Source organism: Choloepus didactylus, chromosome 3 (genome assembly GCF_015220235.1).
Source record: "Choloepus didactylus isolate mChoDid1 chromosome 3, mChoDid1.pri, whole genome shotgun sequence".
Classification (NCBI taxonomy): Eukaryota; Metazoa; Chordata; class Mammalia; order Pilosa; family Megalonychidae; genus Choloepus; species Choloepus didactylus.
Window position 1 is genome coordinate 212,504,682 of NC_051309.1, and position 24,350 is coordinate 212,529,031.

Genomic DNA, 24,350 nt, shown 5'->3' on the forward strand with positions numbered 1-24,350 from the left:
GAAATCAATATTGCCTACTCTGCAAGGAGCATGAATTGTGCAACCCTGGTGGAAAGCAATGCGCCCATGTATTGAACCTGAATAATATTCTTTGCCTCTGGCTCAATGATTCTACTTTGGGGATTACTGCCCAGATAAGAAAGAAGTATTATAAAGAAATACCGTCATCACAGAATTGTTCATAACAACAGAAACTGGAAATAAGCGTCAAACAGTAGGAAAATGGTTAAACAAAGGTAAAATCCCCTTTATGCACTACTAGGCAAGTATTTATAATTACTGTGTAGATACTAAGAACATGAGACGAAATTCATGATAGATTTAAGCTAAAAAAGCAATATGTAAATTACTGATATGATTATAATTGCATATTTTTAAAACCTAAGGTTAAGGGGGGTGGGGGAAACTAAAAAGAAACATGAAAATGTATACAGCAATTGTGCTGGAAATCAGCTATGAGTGATTTTTTTTCTCTATTGTCTAAATTTGTATATGTTTTAATAAGGTAAAAAAAATTTTTTTAAAACAGCATAAGGTGTTTATAAATAATGATCAGGCTGTACTCCGCCCCTTCTATGAAAAAATAAGCTTTTATCCACAAGCTTACCAGATTCCCAAGGAGATATTTAGACTCTTGTTTCTGGCAGAAGCAGCAGCTAATGTTTATTGAGCTCTTACCAGTGCCAGGAATTGTCCCAAGGATTCTGCATGTATTAAATCAATTCATTCTCAGAACCACCCTATGAGATAGAAACTACTACTATGCCCAGAGTCATACAGCTAACAAATAGTGAGACAGGGGTTCAAGCCCAGGCAATGTACCTCCAGAGCCCTTGCAACAAATCACGATATTATAATCCTTCAATTTTTAAATGCAGCACAAAACTCCAAGTATTTCAAGTCAAGCGAAATATACAGTAAATTTTATTTAAGAAAAACTTGGGAATTCTAGGATTTCAATTAAAATGTAATTGATGCTCTTTTTCACTCTAATTATTATTCTTGTTATTTTTGTGTGTGTGCTAATGAAGGTGTCAGGGATTGATTTTGGTGATGAATGTACAACTATGTAATGGTACTGTGAACAATCGAAAGTACGATTTGTTTTGTATGACTGCGTGGTATATGAATATATCTCAATAAAATGAAGATAAAAAAATAAAAAAAAAATTAAAAATTAAAAAAAATGTAATTGAGTATATCTGGACAAATTGAGATGCAAAGACAAATTCTAATGATATGATTAATAATGCAAAAAAAACATTGGCATAGCACGGTATGTCCAAGCAAATGAAATGCATAAAATACAGGGTCCCATTAGTGCAAAATTAATAAAAATATGTATTTTCAGGCAGTCTGTAGTGCCACAAAAAACACAAAGTAAAGACAATAAAAGTCAAACTGTCCACAATAATTAAAATTGTGTTATAACCAAACTAACCTTTATTGCAGGCCCTATTAAGGTAAGATTTAGAGTTAACAATGAATGTTCTTACATACATTCATAGGGATTAAAGAGGCATGCAACTATCTGGCTATTAGAGTAATGAATGCTCCTTTTCTCTCCATACTCAGACGTGGAGAAAGTAGACAGTGGCACACTTAGACCCCAAGCCCTAGAATAGGTGTTTTTGTCAGCCCAACAATAACTTGATTATGACTCCAAGCAAATCATTTGAAACTACCTTTCCACTTTCCCAGCCATAAATCTCTCCTGTGATCTAAGCAGAGTCTTGCCTGATGGTAAAGAAATGGGGCAATGCTTCTAAAACTCTAGTTTATGGGCCCGCAGTGGTCACTGGTAACATTTTTAGCAGTCCATAAATTAAATTTAAATATAGAAGCCTCTTACTTACTACAATTTATAAATTTAAATACTTTGGCATGCACACTCCCCATCCCCAGGCATGTTAAACTATTTGCATTCCCCCTGCTTTATTCATGGCCTTTTTAATTTGAAATGCCTTTCCCCACTTCACGTGGTTAACTGGAACTCATTCCTTAACACCCGGCTGTAGGAACCCCTCCCTGAGGCCCCAGGCGGTGCAGCCATAGCCTCCCACCCCACCTGACAGCGCCCTCTACCTGCGCAAGGTCCACGCCTTACCAGACCCTGTATCCCCAGCACTTAACACAGAGCCTGGCTCTTAGCGACAGGAAATGAATGTCTGAGAAAAGATGGAGGGGAAGAGGGAGGGAGATGTGTTCCCCAGGTTGGTATGCAGTGGACAACCTAACCCTGAGAGGCAAATCAGGACGGTGGTTAGGAGAAGATGAGGCTCAAATTCCAGAGTGCTACGACTCTGGGGAATTTATTTAATTTTCTAAACCTCAATTTTTCCACCTGAAAATGAGGACAATAATAATACCTATCTCAAAGAGCTGCAGTGAGGATTAGATTAGATTTCCCATATGAAGCACTCAGCACTGTCTCTGGAATATAAGAGCTTAATAGTATTTTCTATTCTTATATATTTTTCCAACCCTCTACCCTTAGAAAGGGTGTGTGATGTGATGATTAAGAGCATAACCTTTACTTTGTATTAAAGAAAGAAAAAAAAGTCATGAAAAATAGGAATCTTATAAAAACAATAATAAAGTAGATAAGTCAAACAACAGTACCTAGGAGAAATATCATTTTCCTGATTTTATATTTTCCGTCTCTATTACACCTTTCTTTTTAATTCCCTCTTTTCAGAAGGAAGGAAGGAAGGGAAGCTGCTACTCCAAAGTCCATCACTACTGTAATTATACAATGTTATTATACACTGTACTATATAAAGTGTATTATACAATGTTACCATCATATGTTTCATTTTAAGAATGGGGAGGATCTAAGAAAATTAACTCTTTCATTGCCTCAACATTTACTATGCTAATAATAGAAAACTACTGTAAGAAAGGAATAAGTTTCGTTTTCACATAGAGACAGCATGGAATAAGGGAAATGGAGGCAAAACCAGTTTAAACAAGCCCCAGACAAAGAGAAGAGAGAATCTGCCTGATGTAAAGAGACATGAGGTAGTATCAGAGGCGGGAACTCACAGCAAAAAAATAAAAATTTGGGGGGGGCATTGGCTAATCAGTTCAAAATCTCAATAATGAGCTAGTTGGCTCTCTGGGATTGGCTGTACAAATTAAAATCTCAAAAGATGAATTAGTTAGTGTTCTCGGATAGGCTGTAACCTCTGTAGTACCCAGTCAATGGGGAAACAGGGGAGGGACTTGCGAATTAGGAGTAGGAGATTTAAACATCGCCATTCTCTTCCTCTGGCGCGCCAGCCTCCCGCGTGTTTGGCTGGACGCCCCATCTTGCAAGATTGTAAATAAATTCTTTTCTCCTCCAGAACCGAGAGAGCGTTTATTCCCTTACAGGCACCGCTTTATTTCCGACAACTTGGGGGCTCGTCCGGGATCCAAAGCTTCGGAGGGGGACCCCCGAGGTGGACAAAGGGAAGGCGCGCCCCGCTGATTGAGCGGTCTCGGACTCCGCCATTGGGGGCCCATCTCCGGCAGCTAAAGGGCCCGAGACCAGACGCTTGGATCTGCCGGTTGTGGATGAGGAAAGGGGGAAAGGGCTTGCCTCTGTTTGACCAGGCAACTCCGTGCACGGACCAAGGTAAGGAAAGTAATATATTGCCTTGGTGGTCGGGAATTCCTGATGAGTCTGGAGCTGCTTGTGTGTGACTGAGACGTGCGACATACTGCACGAAGCGAGTGCGGAGTCTCAATCTGCGGTTCCCTTCTCCCGCGAGGGAAAGGGCCAGAGACAGACGAAGCGAAAGGAACTGAGAGAAAGAAGCCCAGACAAGACTCAGGATGGGAAATAGAGGCAGTTGGCCGGCCGGGGAAGAAGAAAAGGGGGCACCTATAGAGTCCCTCGGGGACATCCCTCCAGATAGCCCACTAGGTAGGATGTTAAAATATTGGACCGATAGCGATCGGACCAAGGGAAAGGACAAAAAGAAAATGATTAAATACTGTTGTTACATTTGGACTGAAGAAAGCATTTCACCACCAGACGTATTCTGGCCAAAGTATGGGTCAGAGGAGGACTGGCTCTGTGCCAACCTTGTAATTTATGTTAATGAGAAGAAACCCTTTTCTAAGGAGGAGTCTGATTATGCCACGTGCTGGCTAAAGAACAAAAAAACTCCCCTTTACCTTGTGAAAGATAAAAACCCAAACTTGGAAGATGAGTTGGTAGAATCTAAACCCTGGGACCCCTTATTAAGCCTTCCTCCTCCCTACTATTCCCCTCCTCCCCCAGGGCAGAGATTGTTAGAGTCTGAGGACCTAATAAGGTCCGCACAGGTTCCAGGGGAATCAGGAGGCCCATCGGCGCCAACTGCCCCACCAGATATGACCCATCAATGGTTGAGGAAAGAATTAATACAGTGCAAAAAGGATGTACAGAATTTTCCATTTCCAAAAACTCTTGAAGGAAAGAGAGTAAGGGAACATCACCCCGTTAAATCCCTTTACCCCTTGAGGGAGGTGCCTATGGGGCCAAAGGAAGTCGGGTATGTAAATGCCCCATTAACGAGTGCAGAAGTAAGAAATTTTAAGAAGGAGATGAAATTGCTAATAGAGGACCCAATGGGGCTGGCTGAGCAAATAGATCAGTTCCTAGGCTCTAGCCTATACACGTGGTCTGAACTTATGTCCATATTAAACATCCTCTTTACAAAAGAGGAGAGAGGAATGATAAGAGGGGCTGCTATGAAAGAATGGGAAAGGCAACACCCGCCAGGGCAAGGGGTGATGGCAGCAGAGCAAAAATTTCCAAATACTGACCCTGATTGGGATAATAATGATAAAGAGGATAGGGCACAAATGAAGGATCTCAGAGACCTCATTGTAGAGGGAATAAAATTGGCGGTACCCAAATCTCAAAATTTGGATAAGGCCTTTGAGGTAAATCAAGAGAAAGATGAGTCTCCCTCTGCTTATCTACAAAGATTGAGAGAACAAGTAAGGAAATATTCAGGTATGAACCCTGATGACCCTGTAGCCCAGGGAATGTTAAAGGTCAGCTATGTGAAGGGATCTTGGCCTGATATTCGGAAAAAGATTCAGAAAATAGATGGATGGATGAATAAGCCATTGGAGGAGTTATTAAGGGAAGCACAGAAAGTATTTGTAAGAAGGGAGGACGAAAAACAAAAGCAGCAGGCTAAAGTCATGATAGCCACTGTTGACCACTTGGTCAAGAAAAGATTAGAAACAGGAAATGGGGGATGCAGACAGAGGCGAGATAGGGGAGGGGGCTGGGCTGATTTAAAAAAAGGAGCAAGGAAAATGCAGAACTCTGCAGGGTGTTATCATTGTGAAAAGCCTGGCCATTTCAAAAGGGAGTGCCCAGACTTACAGAAGGAGGGTCGAGTTATACCGCTAATGAATTTTGAAGACTAGGAGAGTCAGAGGCTCCTCATCTCAGAAGCCCACCGGGAGCCTTTAGTAAATTTAAAGGTGGGCCCATATCAAGAGGAAATTACATTCTTGGTAGACACTGGAGCAGCTTGCTCCTCTGTAAATCATCTTCCAAAGGGGGCCAGGCTCTCTGGCAGTTCCCTCACCGTCACAGGGGTAAAAGGGGAGGGATTTAAAGTTCCCATTCTTGAACCTACTAACATTTGTTGGGAAAATAATCAAATCATAGCTCCCTTGTTGCACATCCCAGAAGCTGGGAGTAATTTATTAGGAAGAGACCTAATAATACCTATGGGACTGGATTTAGAGGTAAGGAATGGACGGATTGAGGTTTTGGCCCTGCTCACTGAAGAAGATGAAAGAGACATTAAGGAGGAGGTATGGGTAAAAGAAGGAAACAGGGGAGGGTTGCAAATTCCCCCAATTAAAATCAAGTTAAAAAAGGAAGGGGAGGTCGTGTGCCAGAAACAATATCCTATTCCTCTTAAAGGAAGACAGGGACTCCAACCCATCATTGAGGGTCTCCTTCGGGATGGACTCTTGGAAACCTGTATGTCCTCTTTTAATACTCCCATTCTCCCCATTCAGAAACCAGATGGTAGCTGGAGAATGGTGCAGGATCTAAGGGCCATTAATAAAATTGTCCAGGTTCGACACCCTGTAGTTCCTAATCCTTACACTCTCCTGAGTAAAATTCCCTTCCATCATAAGTGGTTTAGTGTAGTAGATTTAAAGGATGCCTTCTGGGCCTGTCCCCTTGATCCAGAAAGTAGAGACCTGTTTGCCTTTGAGTGGGAAGATCCCTTCAATGGGCGAAAGCAGCAATACAGATGGACGGTCTTACCTCAGGGTTTCACGGAGTCCCCCAATCTCTTTGGGCAAGAGTTAGAGAGGGTACTGGAAAAATTTCCAGTCCCACCTGAAATCACCCTTCTGCAATATGTAGATGATCTATTAATATCAGGTAAAGAAAGGCAAGTGGTGGCTCAAGCTACGAAAAATCTACTGAACTTTTTAGGGGAACAAGGATTAAGGGTATCTAAAAGTAAACTGCAATTTGTAGCAAGGGAAGTTAAGTACCTAGGCCACCTCATAAGTGAAGGAAAAAGAAAAATCCATCCAGAAAGAATCCAGGCCATAGTAGAGTTGCCTCTTCCTCAAACAAAAAGAGAGCTAAGAAAATTCCTGGGATTGGTAGGGTACTGTAGATTGTGGATAGATTCTTTTGCATCTCGAACTAAAGAGCTATACCAAAAATTACTAGAGGAAGAGCCTGACAAGATAGAATGGGAGGAAGTGGAAATAAAGGCATTAAATGAACTCAAGCAGGCACTGGTGCAAGCTCCTGTTCTAGCACTTCCTTCCCTCGAAAAACCCTTTCACCTGTTTGTTACAGTAGATAAGGGAACAGCTTTGGGGGTCCTAACCCAAATCTGGGGAGGCCAAAGAAGGCCGGTGGCTTTCCTTTCGAAGGTTTTAGATCCAGTCTCTAGGGGGTGGCCTGGGTGTGTTCAAGCCATTGCAGCAACTGCCCTTTTAGTAGAAGAAAGCAGGAAATTAACCTTTGGAGGGGCATTAGTAGTTAGTACTCCTCATCAAGTGAGAACTATTCTGTCTCAAAGGGCAGGGAAATGGTTAACTGATTCTCGAATCTTAAAATATGAAGCAATCCTAATGGAAAAAGATGATTTGGTCTTAACAACAGATCATAGCCTAAACCCGGCCTCCTTCCTCTGGAAGGGGCCTGAGCAAGTAGAGACCCCTGAGCATGACTGTTTAGACCTAATTGAATACCAAACTCGAGTCCGACCTGACCTAAGGGATCTTCCCCTGCACTCGGGGGAAAGACTGTTCATAGATGGATCCTCCAAAGTCCTAGAAGGAGAAAGGCACAATGGCTATGCAGTTGTGGATGGGATAACTTGTGAAGTAAAAGAAGCTAGCCGATTGCCCAATAAGTGGTCAGCTCAAACTTGTGAATTGTATGCACTAAATCAAGCCCTCAAATTATTAGAAGGAAAGGATGGTACAATATACACTGACTCTAAGTATGCCTTTGGGGTAGTCCACACCTTTGGAAAGATCTGGGAAGAAAGGGGATTAATCAATAGCAAAGGAAAAGAACTGGTTCATGGGGAATTGGTGAAACAAGTATTAACCAATCTACTCTTACCTAGAGAAATATCAGTGGTGCATATAAATGGACACCAGAAGGGACCTACTTTTGAGGCAAAAGGCAATAGGTTGGCTGATGAAAAGGCTAAGGAGGCCTCTCTCTACCCCCCTTTAAAAATAATGATCCTAATACCCTCTATCCCTAAGGAATTTGGGGTCCCTACATTCTCTGCCAAAGAAGTAAAAGAGTTGAAACAGTTAGGAGCAACCTTAAATGATCAGGGGAAATGGTTTCTCCCAGATGGCAGACAAATGTTAAATAAACAAATAATGAGGGAGATATTAGCAGTCCTACACCAGGGGAGTCATTGGGGGGTACAAGCCATGTGTGATGTAGTACTTAGACAATTTGGATGTGTAGGCCTTTATACAGTTGCTAAACAAATCTGTGAGCGGTGCATAATTTGTCAAAAAAATTAATAAAAAGGTTTTAAGAAAACAGGTACAAGGGGGAAGAGAGCCGGGCCTGAGACCATTCCAGAGCATTCAAGTTGATTATACTGAAATGCCACCAATCGGTCGTTTAAAATATATTTTGGTAATTGTCGACCACCTCACTGGATGGGTGGAAGCCTACCCTCTATCCTCAGCTACAGCATTGGGAACTTCTAAAGTTATCCTTGAACAAATCATTCCCCGTTATGGGTTAGTGGAAAATATAGACTCTGATAATGGCAGTCACTTTACCTCCTGTGTGTTGCAGAATGTCATGAGAAGCCTGGGTGTCACTTGGGACTTCCACACTCCCTGGCATCCACCATCCTCTGGGAGAGTGGAAAGAATGAATCAAACCATAAAGAAACATCTTTCTAAATTAGTTTTGGAAACAAAGTTACCTTGGATCAAGTGCTTACCTATAGCTCTACTAAGAATCAGGACTGCCCCTAGAAAAGAACTGGGAATTTCCCCTTATGAAATGCTTTTTGGTTTGCCTTTCCCCAGGTGGACTGGAGAGCTCCCCTCCCTAGACACAAAAGATCTTTTTCTTAAGAATTATATACTGGCCTTGTCTTCTACTTTATCATCTCTCAGGCACCGTGGACTGCTGGCTCAGACCCCGCCTCTTGAATTTGCTGCCCATCGACATCAGCCTGGCAGCTGGGTTCTGATCCGGTCGTGGAAAGAATCCAAACTTCAACCGATCTGGGAAGGACCCTATCAGGTCTTGCTGACAACTGAGACGGCAGTCCGAACGGCAGAAAGAGGCTGGACTCATTACACACAAGTGAAGGGACCGGTGCCTGAACCAGACGATAAGTATCCAGCAACTCAACCTGAATCCTGGAAAGTGACTCCTACCTCAGATCCCCTAAGGATCACTTTAAATAGGCAACAGTTGAAAGAACATACTAGGAGGGAGGAAGGGCTGAATTAAACCCTATGTTTGCATTGTGCTCTGTGTATAGCTTAATGATGAAATTGCTTATACTGATCATAATGTTCTATATTCAAGGAGTAACAGGTTCTGCTAAGCTGGTTATAAGTGTAGTCAAAGGCTTAAAGTCTCAAACTGTACAATTTGATGTTTGTCAAGTAATGAGCTGTAAAAATCTAAAACGTCAGCAACAACTGAGTGAGGAATATAAGCATTTATGTAAGCAGACTGTTCAAATAGAAAACAAGATTGTTGGGGGGCGAACATTTGAGAGTATAACTTATGAGACACCTAACCCCTGTTATTCTTGGGACACTGCTTGGTGGACCACACAGTATGAGGGATGGGTCTTACCCAGGTTGGAGGAAAAACCATTAAGGGAAACTTGGCTGGAATTTAACTCTCCAGTTCAAATTGACCCCAAGGTCATTAGAACACTTAAGACCAAAGACTTAAAGCAAACCACAGAAATAGAGACAGGTTATGGAAATACAAATGCCTGGGTAGAATGGGGCAAACATACCATCCAGAGTCTAAACAGAAGTGACTGTTATGCTTGTACAACCAAACAACCCACTGTTCAGATTATGCCCTTCCCCTTGGGGATGAAAAAGCATGAAAGGGAGTTTAAATGTATAACACTCCTCTTTCAAAATGCTACTCCTGGTGAAAGTTGTAGTACGTTGTCCTCCCTTTTCCCTCCAGTCCAGAAGGGAAGTGTCAAAGCCATACCAGCGTCTCACCTCGGTCCCGGAAACCACTCTGCCTGTCTCTCCAGATGGGAAGAAGGGCTCCAGGATCTTGGTACCATGGCTCTGTGTACACAGGTGTGGAATGTGAGCAAGGACAGTACTGGCAACTTCTCCAGCCTAACTATACCCCAAGCAGACCTCTGGTGGTACTGTGGGAAGGGCATCCTCTGGCCAACACTACCTGAAAGGTGGGGAGGAACCTGTGCTCTGGTTCAATTGGCTATCTCATTTACCCTGGCATTTGAAAGTAATAAAAAAGTACCAACCCAAGGCAAAGGAGAAAAGAAAAATGTACAAAGTGTACCTAGTTCCTTCAATAAAAAAATGTTTGTAGATAGTATAGGGGTTCCCCAGAAAGTTCCTAATGAGTTTAAAGCTAAAAATCAAGTAGCTGCAGAATTTAAATCGTCCTTATTCTGGTGGGTCACCATCAATAAAAATGTCAATCATCAGCTAAAATTTATCAACTATACCAGGGATGTCATTAAAGAAATAGCAGAACAGTTAGATGCCACTAGCCGAATGGCATGGGAAAACAGAATGGCCCTAGACATGATGCTAGCTGAAAAAGGAGGCATCTGTGCTATAGTTGGGGGAAATTGTCGCACATTCATCCCCTATAATACCGCGCCTAATGGAACTATCACCAAAGCCCTACAAGGCTTAACAGCCTTATTTCAGAAACTAGAAAAGAATTCTAGCATTAACAACCCACTCATAGAATGGTTGGAAAATTGGTTCGAGAAATGGAAAGGAATTGCAACATCTATTTTAATTTTCCTTATCATTCCAGCCAAAATGTTTATAACAGCTGGGTGCTACATAATCCTGTGTGCTCAAAGGCTAGTTCAAAAACCCATCAAAACCACTAGAATCAAAAATAAGAAAGATCCGTATGATGAGGAATGTGAAAAAGCCCTTAGCAAATTTGAGAATCTAAAATGTGAAAACTAAAAGTGTTTAAAAAAGAAAGAGGAGGGAATCTGTAAGAAAGGAATAAGTTTCGTTTTCACATAGAGACAGCATGGAATAAGGGAAATGGAGGCAAAACCAGTTTAAACAAGCCCCAGACAAAGAGAAGAGAGAATCTGCCTGATGTAAAGAGACATGAGGTAGTATCAGAGGCGGGAACTCACAGCAAAAAAATAAAAATTTGGGGGGGGGCATTGGCTAATCAGTTCAAAATCTCAATAATGAGCTAGTTGGCTCTCTGGGATTGGCTGTACAAATTAAAATCTCAAAAGATGAATTAGTTAGTGTTCTCGGATAGGCTGTAACCTCTGTAGTACCCAGTCAATGGGGAAACAGGGGAGGGACTTGCGAATTAGGAGTAGGGGATTTAAACATCGCCATTCTCTTCCTCTGGCGCGCCAGCCTCCCGCGTGTTTGGCTGGACGCCCCATCTTGCAAGATTGTAAATAAATTCTTTTCTCCTCCAGAACCGAGAGAGCGTTTATTCCCTTACAGGCACCGCTTTATTTCCGACACTACCCCCAACAAAGCATCCCTCAACACAGAGATCTATAAGTAGCAACCATATATATTTCTTATAACAGCATCTAATTTAATTTATACTGTCTCTGGAGTCAGTATTTATGTAGTCTTTGGTGTACAGGAAAGACTGATGACTTGAATCCCTCTTAAAATGGCAGCAAATCCACAAATGACTCTGAGAAACGTAAAGATTCCTGAAGAGGAGGCATTCCTCCCCAATTCCCATCCCCCCCACCCCCCCCCCCAAAAAACACAGCTAATTAGTTTGGAAGTTTGTAGGAATCCAGAGATACAATGCATTTTCTTTTTCATGCATCCTCCCAAAATCTGCCTGAGATTTCTTGCAAACAAATGAATCAAACTGAAAATCAAATGAAAAGAATGACTGGGGCAATATTTTCCACAAACTCATTTATATAAAACAAATTCAAAGTTGTAGCCACTTTTTCTCAGTACCATCATATTTTTCTCATGGCAAATGAAAAGCCAGGTTTTTTTCCCAGTAATTACTCAAATATGCAACTGATCTCCTCCATATGTAGTCAGATACCATATATATAAGAATCAAAAATTGCATCAACCAAAATCCCAGAACTCAGCTCCCCATGGCCAAGGCTGTGTATTTTATTATATTCTCTTAAAACTCCCAGTTCAGCACATATTTCTGTATGCAGCAGGTGTCCAACAGTGACTGACCGAAGACAGAATCAAGCTAATGAAGTTATGGTACATTTGTCTCTCTAGTGTGGTACAAACCTAATTTTCTGTCACCCAACCCCTTTATCCTCATACCTGCCTATGGCCTTGCCAATCATTTCCAGAAGCTCTACTCAATATTCACATGAAAAAAGCCCTGTGCAGGGGACAGCAATTATACAGCACTTTTTTTAAGTACTTATTTCTCTGCTACGTATCCTTTACAGCATCCCATGTTTATCAGCCCCCCCAGTAAATCATATATACCACAGAAAAGACCAGAGGGCCCAACATCCTATGTGCTGTCCTCTCAGCAACAGCAAGTCAAAATATGTTCAATCAATGGGGTATCTTGAAGCCTAGCCTGAAAAGCCCTCCTCTTCTTAAGCCATGCTTGGAAACAAAGTCACTGCAAAGAGCCTGGCAAAAGGATTTCCAGTCAGGTTGCCCCATGGAGGAAGCACCAAGCTAATCTGCAACTTGCCTCAAGAAGCACTTGACCCACTAAGGCCACCCCATCCAAAAGGCAGAATGGCACACACAGAACAGACACCTCCAAAGACAACCTTGTCATAACTCCAGATTTCCTTTCCTCCTTGCCCTTCCCCCAAGTGCCCTTGTGCACAGATTTGCAGAAGTGAAGGAAACAGCTGGAATGGCCTGGGTGCCTAGAGCTGCTGCTAAGTAAAACTGCCTGACTCCAGCAGGAAGTTCCTTCCTGAGGCAGCAAAACAGCTCCATGGTCAGTGCCAGTGCAAGTCCAACCCCAGTAAGAGAGGGCTTCTCTCCTACTCCCACCCCACCATCTTTCTCCACTCCAACTTTCACCTCTTTTATACTTTGCCTGCTCTAAATTTACAGCTAAAGGAAAAAAAAAAAATTCTGCTGGTGGCTTTTCATTAATTTCTTCTTTAGGGAACGAAGCACCAGAACTTTCTAATAAGAGATTTTGCTAGGAGAAAATGTTTTCAAGCATTCAGCGCCAAAAATAAAAATAACTAAAAAATGTTCCTCTTCCCTCCCCACAAAGAAGTCAGGCCTGCTGGCAATGAAATCTGGGAGTTGTTATCCACACTGTCATCCTAATACATAGTACACACAGAGTCATCTCCCGTGTCACAGCCAGCAGCTCTTCCAGGGTCTTCCATATACTTAAACCAGCAATCTTAACCCTACAGTTTCTGAAAGCAACATCACCTGAAAAGTGGCAGAACAGCTGTACAAACCCCCGAGAACATCTTTCCTCCTGCACCTGTCCCACGTCTACCATTTTTATCCTCCTCACAGTCTGTACTTTCCCCCTTATGGGGCACAATGTCAAGTGAGGACTGGGGGGTGGTTAGAAAGCCTGAGCTATGGGACATCAGGCTCCGGCAGGGAGGCAGTCCTCACGGCCTCAAGGAAAGCAAATGTGAGGTCAGGTGGCAGAGGCCTTCTGTGGCCAACTCGTACACTCAATTCAGTTTGGCATCCTGAAAAAAGCTGCCCTCGCCCTCTCTTACCCTATTTCGAGAAATGATATGAGACGTATACAGAGAGCAGGAAAGCATATACAGGTACCCAGAAATCAAGTGGGAAAATTGCATACACTTACCTTAAAGTACACACTTTAAGATAAAGTATATCATAAACAACCAGGAAAAACACTTTGCCAGGAGCCAAATTAACAAATACTAGAATGAGTTCTTTAAAAATAATTAATCCACAATGAGCAGCTTTACCCTGCTTAGCCCTCGGGCCAGGCACTGCCCAAGGAATGTCACAGCATCCCATGAAACAACAGTACTCAGAGTAGTGTAAAACGGTAGAGCAAAACTGCCATGTCTTACATATGACAGCACCTTTACAGTTTCATTATGACATTTCATCCTACGGATTCTGTGATGGTTTGAGACATCTGTCACTCACTCTGGGTTCTACAGACTGAGGAGAAGTGAGGGGCCAAATGGATCAGAGGGCCAGGCTCATTCACGGTGCCGCAGGACTGGAGAACATAGGCCAAAAGGGGCTGGGCCCCCTTATCCCGCCCTGCGGACGTGAAGGAACCAGCCCCGAGAGGAAGGTCAACCTACCTGACAGCCGCTCTGCAACCCAGTCTTGCAGGCAGAGAGAAGCTGAATCAGGGAGAACTGACACCTGGCCAGTTTTGCCTTGAGCGGTAGACCCCACCTTGTGTGCTATCCAGAAAGACAAGAAACACAAAGCAACTCTCCAACCCCACGCACAGTAGCCCCCAAGGCTGTGAGAAACTGAGTGTGCAACAGATGAGGCCAGCACCTGCCACTGGTGGAGGGAAGGATGAAAGGAAGGACAGAAGGAAGGAAATGAATGAACATCCCAACAGATAAATAGACAGACTCTTAATCAAAACAGGCTCCCATTAGAATCCAGTTAATGAATGGGTGGAGGTAGAAAACAACCAGAAATATTCAATCCAGGAACAGCTCTGCCCAACCCCCATGCTCTTCCCCTGTGTAACGGAGCAGAAGATCCTCACTTCTTCAAAGACACAGAAGAATAACTGTTTTCCTCAAAATGTTCTCTTATCTAACCTCCAAACAACTCTGTAAAGCATGCCCTATAAATATTTTAGGTGTTAAGATGAAGTAACTCAGTAAGAGCTAAAATAGTCAGTTGTAAGGTTTACTGGGAAAGAGAGGAGCAGGTGGCAGAGTATGACATAGAATATCTGTAACAAATAAAAAATATTTCCTCTAGGAAATTCCAAACTACTTGTGCAGAGATGGACCTGAGCGTAAAGAAGAGATGTCTAGTACTGAAAATAATTTGAACACACCAAAGGTCTTTCCAGTCTTTGAATTCTGTTCTGCACAGAATTGCTTTCTTCCACAGCATGATTAAGATTTTGATTTTGATATGAATCAAAGCCCAAGAAAGTTCAAAGAGGACAAATAAAAGCCAAGAAACATCAACATTAATGAAGCTAAACTAAAAAGACGTTTAATAACCTTTGTGAAATTAAAAACAATGACTACTTCAATTCAAACAATGATGTCATGCTTGAATTCCAGCAATTCGAAAACCAAAATATAATAAAAGCAATCATTTTGCTTTGCTTCAGTGGTCAAATTGAAGGAGCCATTCAAGGGGAGGACCAGTAATATAGCTATAATTGGATAACCAGAGGAGCATGTGGGGGAGGGGAAGCAGAACAAAGCAAGATTACCATTGAATACTACCTGGGAATTTGAGAGAGTATGTTGATAACAAAGAAAAAAAGATTATTTCTCACAAAAGACCAAACACAATCACTCAGCAAACATTGGAGAGCTTCTCACAGAGGCTGTAAAGCCTAAGGCATGTTTCCTACTCAGAAGAAGCAAGTGAACAACCCAATCAAAGAGATATTATGATGTGTACAAACACCAACAGATCAAGGCAAAATAAGCTGGGTGCTGTCAGAGAAGTCGGTACAAAAGGTGTGCAGGAAATTAAAGAAAGACAAGCAGCACTTGACTGGGGATATATCGAAAGGCATTGAGCTACTGAATGAATGCAAGATGCTAAACTTAACAAAACCATCTAATTAATACTCTGCCTAGTGATTTGGGTTGCTTTCTATTTATTCTTAAAAATGACCTTTAATAGTTTGGAGATAAAATATTTAATGAAAAATCACATTCAATGCATGTCCAACTCCCCTACCAGACACACTCGCTGGCTTTAGCAAGACACACACACACTCCACACACACTCAACCACTTAAATGGAATATCAAAGCAGTGGAATCTTGCTGTAGACTTACATTCCAGCTTCCACTTTTTATTCAATATACATCATCGTGCAACCCCAGCACTATTCAACTTCTTGGTTTAGATCTCATACTGGGAGAAAGAACAAAAGCAAACGTGAATATCCACAAGAAGAAACTTGCTCCTGGACAGGAGCATACAGCCAAGTAAGGAGAAGGCGATGGGTAAAAGAAGAGCAGGCTGGCTACCAAGCCTGGCAGCCCCACCAGTACCTGCAGCCAGCGGGCAAAGACTCCCACATCTGACATTTCAGTCTGATCAGACCCTCCTTTGGTTTTCCAAAAGAATCTCCTGTCACTCAACCCATTCATCTTAAATAAGACAACTCTCTCTGACAACATGATTAGATCTTTTAAACAAGAACTTTTAAAAGCAAGTCGCTGGCTGGAGATTTTCCCAAACATCACATTTTTTGTGTAAAACAAAATAAGAAAAACCCAGCATTACACATCCCCAGGCAAGCTACATTATGCAGCTCGTGCCAGAAAATTAAATAGGACAGGGCCAAAAACACTTCTCTCTTTTCACATAAAAACATTTTAAAAGATATTAATTCAACTTTACTTTTCTTCTATATAAAATTGAGGGGGAAGGTAGGTTGCTATTTACTCTTTTTCTTTTCCTGTGTGAATCCCTTTATGCTATTTACTCGTAATGTCCCACAGTTGAAAATTTTTTAAATCCAGTTTTGTCACCAATGTATACATAAAAGTGACACTTCAATAACATGCGCAACTAAGTAACCAATTTCTTAAAAGTCTCTAAAAATGAGTTATTAAAAAAACAAAAGCCCACTAAGGACTCAAATATTTCTACCAAATTAAAATCGATTTTAAAAATCTAGAGACTCTATTACCATATTCTTAGTGTATATCCTAAATTATTGAACACCCAACATTACAATTCTGTTCCAACATCACTTTCTGGCTTTTTGTTACTTTAGCTCTTACCAAGTCTCTTGGAATTTTCATGATGATTATTACAGAACAATATGAAAGAGTAAACATGTTCTTTCTCCTCTCTTCTTAAGTTAACGCAATATGTATGATAATCACCTTCTTTTTCCAATATTCCCTGCCCTTTGATACTTGTGGAAGAAAAACAATCCTCCACAAAGCAAAAAAGATAATTTCTCTGACCACAAATAAAACAGGAGTTACAATCTGATGTAAAAACAACTTACGATTTATTCCTGTTCAATATATAAAATAATTTTACAATATTTCAACCGTTTATTTGCTTTCCACATTGGAAAAAAAGATCTCTTCCTTATAGCTTGCATAGCAAACGAGGTGTACCTCATTTGAAAGCAAATAGACAAAACAATAAGGAGGAAGGGCTTGTTTCATACCTCCTACCAATTCGCCTGAGGAATTTTCAGCTGTTAAAATTCAAAAATACAGAGCTGATGTTAGAAAAGAAATCCAACCTTATCGCTTACTCCTCAGTGAAGATCTCCACTTCTTGGATAACCCATTTCTTTCCCTTTGTTGTAAGAAACATTAATTCTATTGGTGCTCTATCTTTGGGTTAAGAATTGGCTTTAGGAAACTTCTTCAATTAACTACCCTGTGAATATGTAATTCTCAACCCCTTCACTCAATTTAGTAACACAATAAAGAAGTATTCTGCTTCCAAGAATAAAATACAGTGGCAGATATAAAACAAACCGAGGCATCTACCGAGTCACAGAGTGTGAGAAGATTGCAGATAATCATACAGAATGGAGGGCTCAGTTGAGTGTAAGTGAATATGGAGGCTTTTTCAAGTCGAAGAATTAAACTCAGCCTAGATCTAGGGCAACGGGAAGATGTTACCTAAGGAAATAATGGTATCCGATTCCTTCCTGATACCACAAGCTGCATTCTTGTTGGCATTCAGAACAGGACAAAGCTCAGAGTGTCTTCCCTTTTATCACCCCTAAATGTACCCCAGGGATGGGGAACTAGGGTGAGAAATTAGCAACGATACGCTTAGAACACGTGAAATGTTGCTAACTAAGCCAGGGTTATTAAAGAAGAGCTACAAAGGATGAGGAATGGACACACCTTCCCCCTCTAAAGACATCATACCAATCGGCCAGGGCTCAAAAATCCCAGACAACCATCCCTGGATTTCTCCCACTTGTCTATAACGGTTGAAAACAAAAATCTGTAGGAAAATACTCCCCAGAAAACTCTTGTTAGCCTTTTGTCCCCTCCATATCCACCAAAGTATTGTCAAAAAGCTCCATTCTCTAACACTTTCTTAAGATGTCTCTAAAACTCAAATTGCCAGGAAATACCCGAGGAAATCCCCTCAAGAGACTTCAGTCATCTCTGTTTCAGGCCCTAGAGTAAACTGGGTGAACCAGCAGTCCCAGTACTTAGTCATGCATTATAGGCTGCAAATGCTGTCTACTCATCCCTCACTCACCCTGATTATGAAAACATTCTTCTCTAGAATTTCTTCAGAAAAATGAGTAATAATTTTTACTTGATGATCACACTCTGAGTTTAAATGAAAGAATGTGACAATGGGCACTTATAATTCAAAGCACTTATCAAGGAGTCTAATATGCAACAGAGCCAGGACTCAGCAACAGGATAACATCAGATACTGCCCAGTTTCTGTTCAGCTACCTGAACTTGCTTCCCATGAGATGCAGGCTAAATTGGGAAAAGAAAAGTGCAGATCAAAAATGTTTTGACTGGAACCTACTTGGAAGTCTGAGTCTTTATATTAGGAAAACATGATACTTGTACTGAATTTCACACTGCTCAGATATTTACCACTTTCCACCTGCCCCAAATCCTCCTGCTTTTAGCTTGAAGATCTTTCCTGGAGAATCTGTGATGTGAATTAAACATTCTCCCAAATGAGAAACTACTATCTTCAAAACTGCATCTAAAAACCCACCACAGGAAAACCGTGTCCCCCTCCCCACTTACCTGGGAAAGCATGTGGATTGGGAGACCCTCTCTTAAGGCACTTAGAACAGAGAATGTGCACTGTGTAGTGCAGTCCAGGCCACTCCTGGAGTAAGACATTCAGTTCCTCCACCAAGGGGGTTATGGCTTGCCATGCCGTCCATATGTTTGGTAATGATGCATGGCTAGCAATGGACAGAGTATCTGGCTGCAGGACCCCCCTGGCAGGTCTGTAGCTCACCACCACAGGAACTTTGCCTCTATATGCAAAGATCTGAAATTTCCCATCCGACCTGTGCACCACGTGGCTATTGATCTGGACGCTGTAGCGTGCAAACAACCCAGCTGGAAAGGTAAAGGGAAAACTATATTCAATCTGCAACTGCTCAGCCACAAAAGACTGCCCAGCCAGGCTGGTCCCATTAATCCAGGCCTCGGCATGGGGCACCTCGTTCTGCACATAGCATGGGAATTTGTACCAGGCCGTGGACCCATTCAGAGGCTTGCCCTTAGGTTTATTGAGGCAGTAACAGAGTCCCATCTTCTCCAGCAACTCCAGCAGCAGCTGCAAGTCCTGCTGGGCCTGGACATGAGGCTTGAGCAGCAACCGAATGACATGGGCTGGCAGAAGTCCGTGCAGCAGAAAGCCTTCCACATAATGATGCAGCTGGGTGGCCCGGAGCAGGTCCTGGCTCGGTGTGGGCAGTGTCACAAGAGGGGAGCTTTCGGCATCTCCCTCTCCCTCCCCAGTGGTCCCTAGGAGCAGCTTGTGCAGCAGCAAGGAAGCATCCCTCTGAAAAAACACATTGAGGATGTCAATGAGGCGGGTGAGGTTGTGGAAGACATGCTCCTTGAGGGCCGGGCTGTCCTCGAAGTAGAGCAGCTTGCCGCTCTCATGCAGGTAGGAAAGGGCGCTCTGCAGCCGGTCCTCAGTCAGACCCGCCTGCAGGCCCAGGCGTGCCGAGTCCCACCAGCTTAGCCAAAGTCGTTGTGCCTGCGGTGGCTGGAAATGCAGTTCCTCCAGCACCTGCCAGGATCGAGGCAGGACTCTATGCAAGTTGGGGAAGATTTCCCGGTGCTCGGCTACCGACAGCAGCTTGTCCCTAAGGCGCTGCAGTTGGCGGGGGTCCCTGCAGCTGACGGGCAACACAGGGGACAGGATCTGCAGCCGGTGGTTGAGCAGATACTGAAAATGGGCCTTCCGCCGCCGAAGGTTCTTGTCGGAAACGCCGTAGTAGGCTGCATGGGGGCTGGCAGACCGCAGCTCGAAGTCCCGCGCCAGGGCCTCGTCCACCACCTGAGCCAGACGGCTCAACCCTTCGGCATCGTGCTTCTCCTGCAGGGCGATCTGGCGGTGAATGTCCAGGCACTTCTCCTCCAGCTCCCACTCCCCACACAGATCAGCGTGCGTGCCCACGATGCACATCACCGCGTGGGGCACCCGTGCCCCCACCCGATGCAAGAAGGAGCCCACGGCAGTGGGAAAGCGGCGCGGCTCATAGGTGGCCAGGTTGACCACAAGCACATAGAGGGCTCCTGGAGAGAGGAAAAAGGGCTGGATCACCTCGTAACTTTCATCACCAGCTAAGTCGTACACAATGAACCGAAGGCCCCGGGAAGCATCAGCCGTCCAGCTGGTCACCTCGATGCCCTTGCTCGTGGTGGGAGGTGAAGGCGGGTAGCTCTTCTCCTTGTCCCTTCCCCCTTGGTTTACCTCCGCTCTTTCCTCAGTGAGGCAGTGCCGGAGTAAGGTCTTCCCTGCAGCCTTATGACCCATCAGGAGGAGCTTGAGGCGGGGCTGCACAGCAGGCTGGGAATGAGCCAGCTCCTTCTGGTAGGCTGCGATGTAGGGGATTCCCTTCATGCAGACCTCGTAGGGGGGCTGGATCAGCGGGTTGTCCTTGATCTTCCACAGGCCCACCTGCGAGAGCTGACCAAAGTTGTCTGGCAGAACAGCAATCTGGTTGCCTTGCAGCACTAGCTCCTCCAGGCCCCTCAGCTCCACAATGGAGTCTGGCAGGTAGCGAATCCGGTTATTATCCAACCACAAGGTGAGAAGGCGGCCCAGGCCAGAGATAAGGGATGGCACTGAGGTGAGCTGGTTGCGGCTCAGGTAGAGCTCCTCCAGGCCAGCCAGGGGCAGTAGCGCCTCAGGGAACTCCTCAAATAAGTTGGAGGAGAGGTTGAGCATTTTGAGCCGCTGCAGATGGCTGAACTGGGCGGGCAGGGCCTGCAGCCTGTTGTTGTCTAGCATGAGGCTCTCCAGGCTGGCCAGCTCGCAGAAGCCACTAGGCAGGGTGCCAAGCTCAGCTCCGCTCAGCCAGAGAATTTTGAGGGCACGCAGGGCGCTGATATCCTCAGGTAGGCCCTGCAGCCGGTTGCTGGACACGTCCAGCTCCTCCAGGGCCGCCAGCTGCAGCAGCTGCCGGGGAAAGGCAGTGAGCTGATTGTGGTCCACGTCGAGGGTGCGCAGGCGGCGGAGACAGGAGAGGGAATCCGGCAGGTGCGGCAGCCGGTTAAAGCTGACATCCAGCTCCTCCAGGTGGGCGAGGGCACCCAGCTGGGAGGGCAACGCGGGCAGCTGGTTGTGGCTGAGGTTAAGCTTCCGCAGCTCCCGCAGAGCGCTCACCACCTCCGCGCCCAAAACGGTCAGCCGATTGTGGCTCACGTCCAGCTCGGTGAGGTGGTGGCCCAGCTCGGTCACCGCGGGGGGCAGCCGGGCGAAGCGGTTCCTGCGCAGGACCAGAACGCGCAGGCTGCCCAGCGCCGACCCCAGCCCTTCGGGCACCTCCTCCAGGCCGTTGTTCCCCAGGTTCAGTACCTCAATGTCCCCGATGTTGGCCGGCAGGACTAGCTGGGGGACGTCGGGGGACTCGAGCGGGTCGGCGCCGGTCGCAGGGCAGCCCCCGGCCGCGCTGAGGGTGAGCTGGCGCAGGTTGCCCCGCAGCTTCCTGGCGCGCAGGGCGGCGTCCCGCCACAGCCTCACCGTCTTCAGGTTCCCGCTGTCCTTCCCAGCCATGGCGGGGCCCGGGGCCGTCACCCTCACGCGGGCGCGGGAGCCCACCGCTACATGCCGCGCTGCGCAAGAGCCGGCGCCCGTCTCCTGGGCCCTCTGGCTCCTGCTCCTCCCTTCCCTCCACCTCTCGGCGGCCGGCGGCGGTGAGTCCTAGCGCAGCCAGAGGCCCGGCGCCCGCAGCTGGGGGGCGGCGGCGACACGAGCAGCTCCGGGAAGGGCCGAGCAGGCGGCGTGGGGGGAGGCGGCGGCGGCCGGCGGGGAGTGCCGCTCGCATTCTCCTTCCTCCCGAGCCATAGGCGTGCGGGAGCCGCCGCCAGGGCAGCAGGGGACGCCGCCCGCCGCGCCCAGGAGGACGCCTGTGCCTCCTCCCGGTCCGCTCGCCTCGCGGCGCCTCAGTGCGCGGCTCCGGCCCCGCTACCCTCGCACCCGTGGCCCCGCAGGCAGCAGCGTCTTCGCCTCCGCGAGCTCCGGGAGGAGGGTGGCGCTTGGCTCCGCGGAGGGCATGCTGCAGGCGCAGGGCCGGGGCGCCTCCTTGTCTCCACTTCCCGGGGACTCGGGCGGGAGCGCGAACGCCGCGTCCCCGGTACTGGGAGGGCGCGATCGGGAAGCGGCGCGCCGCCCGGCAGAGCGGCCCCCACGTGACCGGCGGAGGCTCCGCGGGTTCCCGGCACCGCCCCGGGGGCGGGAGCCGCGGACGAGCGCCGGGTGCGGGTTGGCGGCGGGGACCGCACACGGCTGGGGGGCGCGCGGGGAAGACGGCCTCGCAGCTGGTTTGGGTCTCCGGGGGGTCGCTTGGAAACCCGCGTTTGCATTCACCAGGGTCTCTCTCTTTGTTGGTCCTACGCCTCTAAGGATTTCTTTTCTTCCCCAGGGTATCGGCTGGCTTCCCTTATTCATTCTTTACCACCCCACTTCCTCTTGCATTCACCCTATAACCACACCGTAAATGGAACCGGCAGAATTCGGGGGGATGGATTTCATTTGCAGAGCTTAGAACGAGAGTGTGGCTAAACAAAAGAAGGAGAAAAGCAGACAACCATTCATTTCTTTCGGTAAATATTTATCGAGGCCCTATTTTGTGCCAGACTGGATGCAGTCTCAGCTCCCCTGGGGTAGGCTTTGAGCGGGCATCTCGCCGGCCTGCCGGAGGAGGGAAGGTGGGCAAGGTGTTTTCTCTGGTTATCCCATTTATACTCATAACCACCCCATGAAACAGCTACTGTATCCCCAGTAACTCAGTATCTGGTATGCTGTGGGTTCAAGAAAATGGCAACCGTTTCAGTTGAAATTCACAGTCCAGTGCGCAACTCTTAAGGCTGATTTTTCTGCTGTGAGGACAAGTCCAATCCAACTTACTTTCTTTGAGATCACGTCTATACTAGGTATATAATTTCTTCAAAATTGACTCAAACCTTGTAGCCTATTAAGACTCGAGATATCACCTCCATCACTGCCTCCTGGTTGGTTAATAATGCAGGAAGTTGTTTTCAGGGACACAGATGAATTTAGTTGGTTAAGTGTACCACTGAACACATTATGACTCAATCTACTGGTGCCATGACTGTCATTTTGAAACTCCTATTCACTGCAGTTATTTGAGTAATAATAGTTTGTGTCCTCAAAGAGAGTGACTCAACATCTCAGGCTGCACGTCTGCCCCGGTGATGGTTATCAAGCCCCTGGCAGCAATTTTGTAACTGGAATATGCACCACAGGTCACTTGAGTTCCAGAGACTGCACCACAGGTAGAAATGTTAAGGAGAACTGATATGTGTTCATTCTGAAGGACTTTCTGGGAGATCAAACTGCTCAAGGGTTGCACACACATACCCCAAAGATGGTCAAATTTTACAAGAAAAATTCCAAGACATCTAAGCTGACCCCTTTATTCACAGAAGAGGAAACATGGACCAAAGATATTGAGTGACTTCCCCAGGCAGCTAGCAAGGTAGGGCCGGGTCTACTAATTCCCTGTACTAATTTCCTCTACTAATTCTCTGAGTACTTAGCTCTGAAAGGATCCTTGAGCCTGATCCCAAATCCTCCACTCTTCAGGCTCCTTCTAACAGACTTGAACCTCAGCCACAAGTAGGAGAACATAGAAGGCCACCACCTCCCTACACCACCTTCAATGGTTAAACTTAAGCCCTAAAGTGGTTTGGATTATATCTAAATAACATGTGCTAAACTGTTTCCTTTAGAAGCCATCAGAAAATTAATTTCCTTTTTAAATGCCCTTTGAAAACTGTACTCTTTCTCAGTCAGGAGATCATCTGTAATTTGCTTTGTCTGCTGAAGAGGACTGGGTAGGACCAGAGAACATCCCCAGCTCTGGCTTTCAAGCCTCAGGGAGCCCCGGAGCCTGATGTAAATGAGTTTGCTCAGCAAGAACAACTCTGCCTGAGCTCCTCTGCCTTGCAGATATAAGAAGCCTTGACCGTACAGTCTTTGAAAGTTAATATGCTAAAAGCTGAAAAAGTTGAATCAGAAGACAAGATAATAAAATAAAACTCCAGGAAAACAAATTCTGTCCAGTATAGCCCTTAAACCCAGGACTCCTGCCCTGGGCCTCCTCTTGCCACACCCCAAACTTTGGGCCAGGGGGCATGCCCTCTCCCCCTTCTAGAACACCTCTAGGTACTGCACAAACAGCCTCAAGCTTGCTTGGGGGCTAAAAGCAGTCTTCCGTAGTGAGAAGGAGTTGCTGGTTGCACATCCCGAGGCCTG

General features: G+C 45.5%; 1 protein-coding gene across 3 annotated transcripts in view; it reads right to left on the minus strand.

Annotated features, from left to right (window-relative positions):
- MFHAS1 (malignant fibrous histiocytoma amplified sequence 1) overlaps positions 1–22,233 on the minus strand; it is a 96,013-nt gene extending 73,780 nt beyond the window's left edge. For all 3 annotated transcript variants that reach the window (XR_005216035.1, XR_005216036.1, XM_037831276.1), the window contains exon 1: positions 18,629–22,233. Coding sequence is in view for 1 of the 3 variants with exons in the window: in XM_037831276.1 (XP_037687204.1) it covers positions 18,629–21,626 (2,998 nt within the window). In the remaining 2 variants the exon portion in view is untranslated. The remainder of the gene's footprint in view (positions 1–18,628) is intronic.
- Positions 22,234–24,350: the final 2,117 nt, after the last annotated feature.